This window comes from Rhinichthys klamathensis, unplaced genomic scaffold (assembly GCF_029890125.1).
Source record: "Rhinichthys klamathensis goyatoka isolate OS25496 unplaced genomic scaffold, OSU_Roscu_1.1 h1tg000311l_1, whole genome shotgun sequence".
Taxonomy (NCBI): domain Eukaryota; kingdom Metazoa; phylum Chordata; class Actinopteri; order Cypriniformes; family Leuciscidae; genus Rhinichthys; species Rhinichthys klamathensis.
Genome location: NW_026606829.1, coordinates 2765449 through 2776296, shown reverse-complemented (window position 1 = coordinate 2776296; position 10848 = coordinate 2765449). Strand labels below are relative to the sequence as shown.

Below are 10848 nucleotides of genomic sequence, written 5' to 3'. Positions count from 1 at the left end.
AAGCGTTTAAGGGTTAGCAGTTTGTGTGAGCCTTAGGAATATAAACGCAACTGGGAATTTAATTCTTAAATTGTAATGTGAAGAAACACAAGCTCAAATACCACTTTGCCAGTACAACGTAATTGGATTTGAATGGAATATACAGACTTCAGATGGAAATATTCATATTGACTAAAGTGAGTTCAACATCACATAAAAAAAAGAGAAATTAAGCCATTTTTCAATGCTGTTCTTAACAGCCAGGGGCAAACTTAGAGGCGCAGACTTGCACCGTATGCGCCCGCCTCCATCCCAAGCCTGGACTTGCCCTGAGGCTTAAACAAAATACATATCACTCATTATGTCTCTATGCCTCATGAAAACCAAGTTGCATTGATACGAAGCATTAAGTGATGCTATGGATGCAGTTTTTACTCAAATGTCTTTAAATAGTGCGCAAGTCGCCGTGACGCTCGCTTCTCTCCTCGCGCAGATTGTTACGCGTGAATATCAGGAATTAATATGAGCAGGCCTTAGTATTCACAAACAGATTTGTCAACTAGACCTAAAGAACAGGAATAATACCACTAAAAACTACAAATCACAGCAGGCTGGTGAAGGATGTGCCAAGGTGAGGTGACGAAGAAAGAAAAAAATAATAAAAGGAAAACAGGCTGTTTGGCCTTCACGCAGGATACAACAAAGTACCTCTGATGTTAACAGTGTGCCAGAACGATGTTTATGTTGTGTGGTTTGCTGCTGGGGGATTTTACCAGCGCAGGTTATCATCAGACAGCTATAGACAGACAGAAACCGTTTTAAGGGGCCTTTTTAGAGATGTCTTGTCTCCAAATAAGAGATTTTGTATTCATCAGATATACTGTAATAGGAGGAAAAAACAAGTCTTACTGCTGCTCCCCTCAGAAAGTCCAGAAAACCAGACTTAAATAGATGCACCATGCACACAATCTTTAAACATAACTTCCAACAATACAGGTGAATGGCGGACAAATTTAAAAGACAACACTTTATAAAGCAGTGTGGAGGAAGCATTATAGCTTCCAAGGTCTGCATAAACACCATAAACTTGAAATGTGGTGACTGAAGGTAAAAAAAAAAATGCACCAAAATGTATAGATTTAACTCATCACCATGATGCCAGGGTGTTGCAATCCAGAAAATAGGGTATTATGATTCTAACTAAGTTAAACTTTTTGGTTCTTATATATGGCTGGCCTTCTTTAATCAATAAGTATCACACTACTTAAGGTGCATGTAATACGGTGTTTATGTTAATACTTAGTGTTTGTGCTGTAAAGTCCGTCTCATACACCTTTAAGAAGGGGTTAAATAAATAATTAAAGCGCAGTTAGAGTTAGCCTGTGCACAAAATTCACAAGTGTGGATACCCTGAAAATTCACAAACACATTCACAAAATGTGACTGCACATTTAAGCTCCCAACCCATTTTATGAAGCAGAAAATTCAGAACGTAAAATAAAGCCACAAAAATAGACTCGAGAACACAAACAGCTTTATTACTTGTACAACAGAATTAGCAGACGTACAGTGCATCTCTATATAAATACAGTGTGTGCAATGTAAGCACACGAGTATGAATAGGCTTATCAAGGTTCTGCAGGCTTGGTCCAGACATTCTTACACAAAAACAGGGGTTGTACTTTCCTCTAGCCAACCTAAGATCACAGCAGCTGACCTCTGAATGTACACGATCTATGATTCTCCAAACTCCAAGTCCATTTCTTTTTCCATTTGTCTCCTACAATTCCGCCTCTACTTTATCACAAACCGCATCAGCATTTAAACTTCAGGGCCTTTTCAATCAGTCAATTCTGGTGAACAACTGCACAAGCTAATCTGGTCCTGCAGCATTTTTAAAAAATGGGGGGAAAAAAGTTTTTTTTTGTGAAATTAAATGGCAGAAATACAAAATGGGGAAAAACAGCAACAGAAAAGAAAAGAACAAAAATTAGTACACACGATACTGTAATAAACTCAAAAGAAGCCACACAATGGCTGTGGGATTTGTTCTATGTAACTATAGCAGTTCTTCTACTGTGCAGCCATCTTCCTTATGTTGATGATCAGCCGTTTGCTGTATTCTCGGTGGTCCACAGGCTTGGCATCCACCACTGTCACTTTAATGCGAGATTCATCCTATGAAGACAAAACAAAAGGGATTACAATCCATGTGCCCAAATTTTACAACTCAATCCCATTCAAGAGTAGTTGTAAATAGGGATGTCCTGATCGAGTTTTTTGTGCCCTCAATCCGATCCGAGTCATTGAATATTGAGTAGGCATATTGAATATGAAAATTTTGGCCGAGACCAGCAACAGATAATTCTTTATATTTGAAAGCCGATAACCGATATATTGGCCGATAAATCTAAATCCTAATTTTTATATAATTTTTGAGCCTGATTACAAAAAAAAGTCTCACCATTAAAAACCACGTCCCAAACACACAATTATAATCTTCTCATATGACAGACTTGCGCTGCACATGTTGCACTGAACTGTATTTTAATTTTTGCAGTAATTTCAATCATATTTCAAGCAATTTAAAACCATCATGTTGAACAGTGCGCATCTGAAGCATCTCAGCTGAAGAAAATAACCCATTATTTATCAGCTTTAATAGGCCAAATTTTCTTATCGGGCCGATAACAATAACATTAAAAATTAACATATATCGGCCGATACCGATATATGGTGGCCAATATATCGGGCATCTCTAATATTGAGTATCTGCAAATACAGAGTCCCGATCCCGATTGTGAATAATATGAGACTACTGATATAAACTTCTTGTAATTTATTTGAACAATAAGCAAAATTGCTAATTGAAAAGAAAGTGGATTTAAGGTTAGAAAGCATGAAGCTCGCATTGCCAGAATGCCAGTCTGTCAGCCAATGGCTGCACGACAGCTGGCGTAAAATAAATGATTTGGCTTAAGATAGCCGAAACGGCTCAGTTAAATAAATGCTTAAATCGCCCCGATACCAATCCTTGAGATTGGCTCGGGATATCCCTAGTTGTAAGCTCTCTCAAGGGAACAAATGTTTTCAGTTTGAATATGATTTATGAAGCAAGTAGAAAAAGCTGAGATTTACCTGTAAATATAATACACTTTTTTTTTGTAAAAATGATGAGCATCTTCTAATAACCCCTGTGGAAATTCTTACCATCATTTGTTTAACCTAAAAACCCATTTAGCCACAACTGCAGGCATTAAACATCTTTAAATGTGATATTGGCTTAGAGACAGAAAGGGCAGACTAAAAGCAAATCTGCCATACATTAATAAGCTTTAATAAAGTTATTTTTATTAAAAACCATAGGATACAAAAATAAATCAAATGACATGAACCTGAATAAGAAGCATTTAAAAGATTCTTTTTTTTTTTGGCACTGCAGAACTAGGGTTTGCACAAGCTTTATTGCTGAATGCAGATGATGGGCAAAAAGACAATCCACTACCTGTATTTTAGCAATCTTGATGTAGTCATTTGTAGATTTAAACTTCCTTCTTGAGTCCTTGATTACATGAAACCCAACCAACCATATTAGAGCTGGGTATTTGCAAGGGCCTCGCGACATTTGTGTTCTTCGCTGAATTCAAGCGCTTCTCACTGGATCTCGTAACCGAGACCGATCCGAGTAAACGCATCTGCTCTAGTGAGTAGAGGCCTGCATTTCAGCCCGAGCCCGACGGGCCCCGACTTATTTATGCTCCTAGGGCCGGGCTTCGGGCCAATTTTCACGTCATAGTTCACACGCGGGCCGGGCCTCGGGCCTGTTTTAGGCTTATCTTTTTTATAGCCTATTTTAGACATTAATTAAAATAAAACATGAGAAGATGACGATTGAAAAGCAAACATAGAAAGACGTTTTATAACCTATCACACTGACATAAGACTGACACATGACAGTCTGCTCATGCTCACGCTCACGCACACACACACACACACACACAGGTTTCCCGGCGGCGCGATCTGAGATTCGCGCGACCGGCTCGTTCTAGTGTCCCGCTATGGTAGCGAGCGTGACTTCAGCGCAGCTGGAAAAAGTACGACTGGATTAAAACCTTCCACTGTGGATGCTGTGCTTTTTCTTCACGATGCTCTGAGACTGTTCTTAGCCATGTTAGGAGGAGGTTGTTTTTTGTTTGATTGGACTTTATTTTCATGAGTCTGTTGGAAACTATTGGAAATGGCCATGTTCTGTAGTGAAGACTTGATTTTTGAGGTAAGATAACCTGCATGTTTGTTTTTAATGTAATTTATTTGATTTGTTTAGATTGCATTCTCTGTATTGTAGCCTATATTATAAATTCATTTAGTTTGCGAGCGCTGTTGCGACTGAGCAGCAGAGCAGTTTGCCTCAGCTTTTCAAAAATGACAATAAACGTTTAAACTAACGTTAACTGTCTGTGTGATATGCTTAAGTTGTTTTATATCTATGGATTTTATTGTAGCCAAGTAAAGTGTTGATTTGAGAGGCTATAAATCAATCAATGGATCAAACATGTTTAACTCGCTGTCGGCTGCTTGGTCGTCATAAATTTTGTTTTTTGTTTTTTCTTAATTAACTTTATAAAGAAATGAAAATAAACCTACCGGTAAATACTTTGCCATTGAAAACAAAATATATCTGGTTGGTTTACTGACTGCAACATAGGTCAGGCTGTTTATCTTTTTTTTTTTTTTTTTTTTTTTACGGGCTCGGGTCGGACTCGGGCTGATCATTCTGATGAGCTGTCGGACACGGGCCGGGCTAGGGCCTGAGCGTCTCGGGGCAGGGCCGGGCTAGGGCCTAGATTTGAGGCCCGTGCAGGGCTCTACTAGTGAGCTCGCGCTGCGCTTTGGACTTTGAGCAGAGCGGATAAATGGTCGTGTGGCGCGCATTTCAAATGAGCTTCGTTCCGCTTTTGGCGCATAAACATTAATCGAACATTTATCGAACTCTTGAAATCATCGTTTTATCGAGAAAAAATGATATCGCGATAATTATCGTTTTATCGCCCAGGGCAAATTCATATTGATTAATAATTTCCACTAATTTTCCAGGTTTTTAATACTCCAAACAAACTCATGTCTGTATCTGGAGAAAATCCTAAATCGGATAAAATCCATATTTTTTTATACACCCAAGTTAAAGGTGACTTTCACGAGTGCTGATTGGCCTTGTATTCTGATTTTATTACCTGAACATGCAATTTTACGATCTCCAGCAATCTGATGGCTGGAAATTTGGATACTGATACAGCATTTCAGACGCATACTAATTTCCCTGCAGAATAATAAATCGCATTACACAAAGACCGACTGCAGTTTCGCTATATGTCCAACTCGATTAAAGAAATAAGCTAGCCAATTTAAGGCTATACATTATATGTAGCTAATATGGAATGTTAAAATTAAGTTGATTTGAAATTTGAGAAGTAACATGAAAATCAACTCAAGATTATCAGAAGGAAAAAAAGGTGATGGAAAAGAAAATAGCCCTGAGATGTTCTTTGCATTGGGTTTTGTGACCAGGTGTGTTTGAGGAAGGCAAATGAAGTAGGTGGGGGTTTTGGCTTCAGGTTCACAGAAACGATACAAACATCCTTAATATTCACAGCTAATCTGTCAATGGAGTTCTTACGCCGATCTCATGTAGCACGTCATGCGGAGAAAGAACAAGGCACAGAGCAATTTTCATCAGCAACGCTGTGATGGACAGGGTGGCAGAGATGCTGTGTCAATTTCCATAAATCTCAATCACATGAAAGGTGCAAAAAACATTGTGATACACGTTTTGTTGAACTTCAAAAAAAGATTCCTTCCACCCTGATCACTATGCAATTTTAGCAAATATTTTGTCTTGAAAAGTAACAATGAAAATAGAAAGAGATACAGCATGGGTTTTCAAAAAATTTCAGGCCAAGGACCCCATTGGTGAAGAGAGATGGAGCAGTTTGTTACAGTGTGCATAAAATGTGTTGCATTTTACATCTAGCTTCTAACATTAGGTCAGCACCAATATGAACATTTTGGCCGATACCACAAATTCTTTATATTTGAAAGCCGATATCCGATATATTCAAACTGAACAATACAGTTGCCTTGTTTGAACCAGTGTAAGATTCCTTAGCTTAAAAATAATTTTACACTGCGTTGGACAATTGTTTTTTAATAATCTATTGCCTTACAAAAAAAATTAAATAATGCCTAAATAATGCAAACATGTGATTGGAAAACACGCATGAAGAATAAAAATGCATTTGCCATGGATAAATAAAATGGAATAGCCTACGCACGGACAATGACGACATTATTTTAATTAAACCATATTGTTGATGAAAATAATATGAAAAAAAAGTTAGTTAATGCATCAATATTTTTTGAAAAAGAAACTAAATCTAAAATTAATATAACCGTTTTAAATGACAGCATTGCTGTTTGAGCTGCGCTGAAGTACTGAAGTGCTGTTAGCGGGTTAATTAACTCAAAACGCATCAGATATTTATAAAACAAACATAAAATCTTAAGTTACATGCTAGTCAGAATGTGTAATTCTCGATGTGGATGCGCTCTTCCCGTAACAACCCACTGTATGCAAACTAAACCCAAATAATTTACGTTGTGATGTTTAAGCTGCATTCGCTAAAGATGGTCATGCTTTACTACCACATGAACTAACCTTACCAAACGCATCCTATATAAGATCAGATATAGAGATATATATATATAAAATGTATGTAACTTATATGGCAGACTTGTGCTGCAGATGTTGCACTTAACTTTTGCACTTAATTGCACAGAGTGATTCCAATAATATTTTAAGCAATTCAAAACCAGAACAGAAGTGAAGTGAATCAGCTGAAGAAAAAAATCCATTATTTATCAGGTTTAATATATCGTCCTAATTTTCTTATAGGGTTGTTAATATTAAAAATGAACATATATTGACCAATACCCATATGATGGCCGATATATTGTGCATCCCTAAATAACATGCATATATTTATGTGCATTACTTTTCAAAAGTTTTAAAAGAAGTCTCTTATGCTCACCAAGGCATTCATTTGATTAGAAATGTAGTAGTATTTTGTCAAATATTACAATTTTTAAACTTCAGAAATCATTTTAGTATGCAGATTTAGTGTAATACAAACAATTCTCATTATCACTGTTTTTGCAGGATTCTCTGAATAGAAAGTTTTTCTTAAAAAACTAGACTTAATTTAAATATTTTCTAAAACATTATGAAAGTATGGTACTACTGTCACTGAATACATCTTTTCTATATACAATGATGACTTTATATTGAAATAGTTATATTTACTTTTACTTAATACATTTTAAAGTTTGAGGGACAATGAAACGAGACAACTTTTTTGGTTATTTTTTTCCTTAAAATATTAGTATTAGGTCAAACTGTAATTGGCCAACACCCAGCTGTACCTATATAGACCACATGCTGAAGGCCCCTGAGATGTTTTTATCAGCTAAACTTACATTGTAGGTCTCCAGCTTCACTCGGTTCCGGAAGACAAAAGTATTGAAGTTTGCATGCTGAAAGACCTCGTCAAATGCAGCTTCGTTCTGTAAAAGCAAGGCAAGACAAGACAATATTACAAGAGGCTTATAAACAAAACATTTTAAAATAACAATTTTTGTCTCTTAATATAGGACCACTCCATGAGAGATTGAATCAACCTCTCGGAGTAAGATCTCGTTAAAAATCCTTGGGCTTGAATGCCTAGATCCTAAACGCACCACAAAAAGAACTCCAAATTGATACACAATGTGCTGCTCTTCAGAGTGTCTCGAGGCCAATCCTCAAGGCCACACTTTTATGTACCATCAGGATGGAAAACATGGGAACGAAAAAAAGACAGGAAGAAGAAACTCACCGAGTCCTTGAGTTGGCCAAGATAACTTGAGTTTTGGCCCAGAAGGGTCTCAGCACTGTCCTGAAAGCAAGTCACCCATTGGTTGTCTCCAAAATCAGCGACGTTGGCCTGACAGAGAATGAGGGGACAATTAATAAAAAGCACAAAAGAATGAATTCACACCTAATTCATTAGAAGTCGCATCCAACAAAAAATCAGTAGATTTGGCAGTGAGATTCAGAAAAGTGAGACAGGCCCTTAACATCAGAGCCTCTAGCGTTAAAGACAGTGATGTGCTTTGTAGAAGAGACAAAAACAACAACAAAAAATGACTTTTCAACATCTCTGGAAGCCTAAATGGAGTTAATAACATTAAACGTCTATTTTTAAAACATTTTTGGCTGCAGACCAGCAGTAAGGATTTATTTGCCCATTCCTGCCCTGTCCCAGAATTCAAGATGCAGCTTTAAATACAAAAAGGAGCAATTAACAAAACACTGAGCTGATTAACAGCAAAACAGAAACAAAGTGGCCTCAAATGAGCGATGCATTTAGAGCCGGAAAACAGCAACAAACTCTGCTACCATTCATTTCAGAAATTACTATTTTCAGAGAGCATAAAGAGGATGGCAGAGATATTTATTTTATAGGACAACCAGAGAATACTAACTGGAGGAGCTCAATGTATTATTTCAGAAGGGGCAAAAGAGCCAAGGACAAGTCCCTTACCGAGAGCATGAGGCGATATTTGAAGTCTGGGAACTCTTTGTCACATTTCTCACAGCGGTACATGCCATTCTGCTGGTCCACCACCTTCTTGTTGCAGTCTTTACTGGGACAGGCCTGATACATGCAGTTCTCTTTTCGGATGTAGACTATGGTGGCGATGCAAGAGAAATAATCAGCCTGGGAAAAGACAGAAGACATCACAATTTAAGTTTATAGGATTTTTTTTTATAGAAGCATAAAAGGAGACATTAGTACTGTTTCTATTACAGTACTAATGTTTAAAGCCAATTCTATTAAACACAGTAGCAATTTATTACTATTTTGCACATAACGAATAGTAAAGACAGAGAGGGTGTGTCTAAACGTTTGACTGGTAATGTATAAAATCTTAAAAGTTTTAGTGATCTATGCAGGACTTGCATAACATAATATATAGAGTAAAAAAAAAAAAACACCTAGTTGCAAAATGGGTCAAGTAGAAAGCCATATAAAAACCCTATAGTTACATTGATATATAGACTTTTAAAAGTGGGATATGCAAAGCAGAGCATAATGCATAAACATAAAAAGGGCTTCTGAACAGGACTGGAGTCAGAAAGAAAAGAGCAGCCGTAGAGCACCTGGAGGGGAGGTCAAAGGCTCTGCGCTAAATGTATGCAGAAGAGACAATAGGAGTACAGGAAGTTCAAAGCCATTGGGGCTGGAGATGAAAATGGAGACAGCAATACTAGGAATTATTTTGTGCAGTTGCCACTTTCACCGAATACGGTACACTTTGGTGTCCCAATGACTTTTCTGAAAGCCTTAGAGGCACACCATGTTTTTGTTGTGACAACTATTAGATGAGCCAAATAAACTATCATCTAAAAAAATAACACCATAAGAGTTTTGCATGAGACGATTTGAAATCTTTTTAAACATTTAGTCATTGTAAGAAAAAAAAATTCAAATAATGCTCCCTTTAATATCTGGGAAATTTGTTTATCAACAACTACAAACCAACATTTGGTCCTAAACATAACCCCCAACTGATAGCTTAACGGGTAAAAAGATTAGAAAATTTGTACACCAAAAATAAAATCGCCATTTTTGGCCCTATTCTGTAGCCTTTTCCAGTCGATTAATTGGTCGATACGTTCTGGTTCGACCAAAATTCTGATTGGTCGATTTTTTGCCGCGTTCATTTCATCAGTTTTGCCGCGCTGAGGCACGCTCATTTCATCAAGTGGAAAGCACTAACTGCTAATGGGGGTGTCAGAGTATCCGTGTTTCACAGGTAACCGTCTGTCTTCAGAACACCCCCCTTGTATTCACCTTTTTTGGATTAGCCCAACCCAAGAAAGAACGATAAGTAGGCTATAGAAGGTTTGATACTGTATATTATTTATTTAATTGTGAGAGCGTTTAATAGTCAGTCCTCTTCTAACATGTCAACAACAAAGAAATTGACAGTGTGGCAGCATTTTGTTAAAATTGATAACGGGAAAAAGGTCGAATGCAAAGTTTGCAAGCAACAGTTTTCCACAGCTCGATGACAAACATGACATATCATCTAAAAATGGTAAGCTCACTTGTCTGCGTTAGCTTGCCCTGTCTGTTTTGAGTAGGCTATATGAACATATCAGAATTTGCATATTTCAATGTTTTAGTGTGATAACCTAACTTTTTTTTTTTTTTTTTTGGAGCCTAATGCGCAATTGCGCTGTGCTTGTGTTAGTTTTGAGCCTAAGATGCTTTATTTTTCAGTTATGCACTTTATTTCGTTTCTGCTCTTGATCTGGTTTGTTTAATAAATATTCTTTTTTTATTAAAGTGGACGTGCCTTTTGTGTTTATTAAGAGTAAAAGCTTTAAGTTAATAGTCTATTTGTGTCTCAGCCGCGAAGCTGAGCTCCTAAAGCCCGCTCGGTGCGAGGACATGCACAGAGCGGCTGAAATGATAGTGTCTGACAGTTATAACTTATTATTATAACATATGACATAAATAATTGTCTAAATTATGTTGAATATTCCTCAACAGTTCTTGTGATATCACTAGTTGACAACATAGTACTATTTTCAGAAATCATAGGCTATGATATTGCGCAGGTGCACATTATGCAACGCTGTCAGAGCCGACAGACTCGTGTGTCAGACTTATTTCAGTGCAAAATAATTCGGTCAAAAACGATTTAATATACTGCAAATAGCCTACTAGTTTTTTATGTTTATTTATAATTCATTTAGGTGTTCAA

The 10848-nt window shown here is 37.1% G+C and overlaps 1 protein-coding gene across 1 annotated transcript in view; it reads right to left on the bottom strand.

Annotated features, from left to right (window-relative positions):
• Window positions 1-1491: 1491 nt before the first annotated feature.
• rpa1 (replication protein A1) overlaps window positions 1492-10848 on the bottom strand; it is a 55060-nt gene continuing 45703 nt past the window's right edge. Inside the window, exons 14-17 of the mRNA XM_056271075.1 lie at window positions 8616-8792; window positions 7908-8015; window positions 7510-7596; window positions 1492-2157 (exon numbers count right to left, since the gene is read on the bottom strand). Of these exons, the coding sequence (XP_056127050.1) occupies window positions 2053-2157; window positions 7510-7596; window positions 7908-8015; window positions 8616-8792 (477 nt within the window). The 3' untranslated portion in view covers window positions 1492-2052. The remainder of the gene's footprint in view (window positions 2158-7509; window positions 7597-7907; window positions 8016-8615; window positions 8793-10848) is intronic.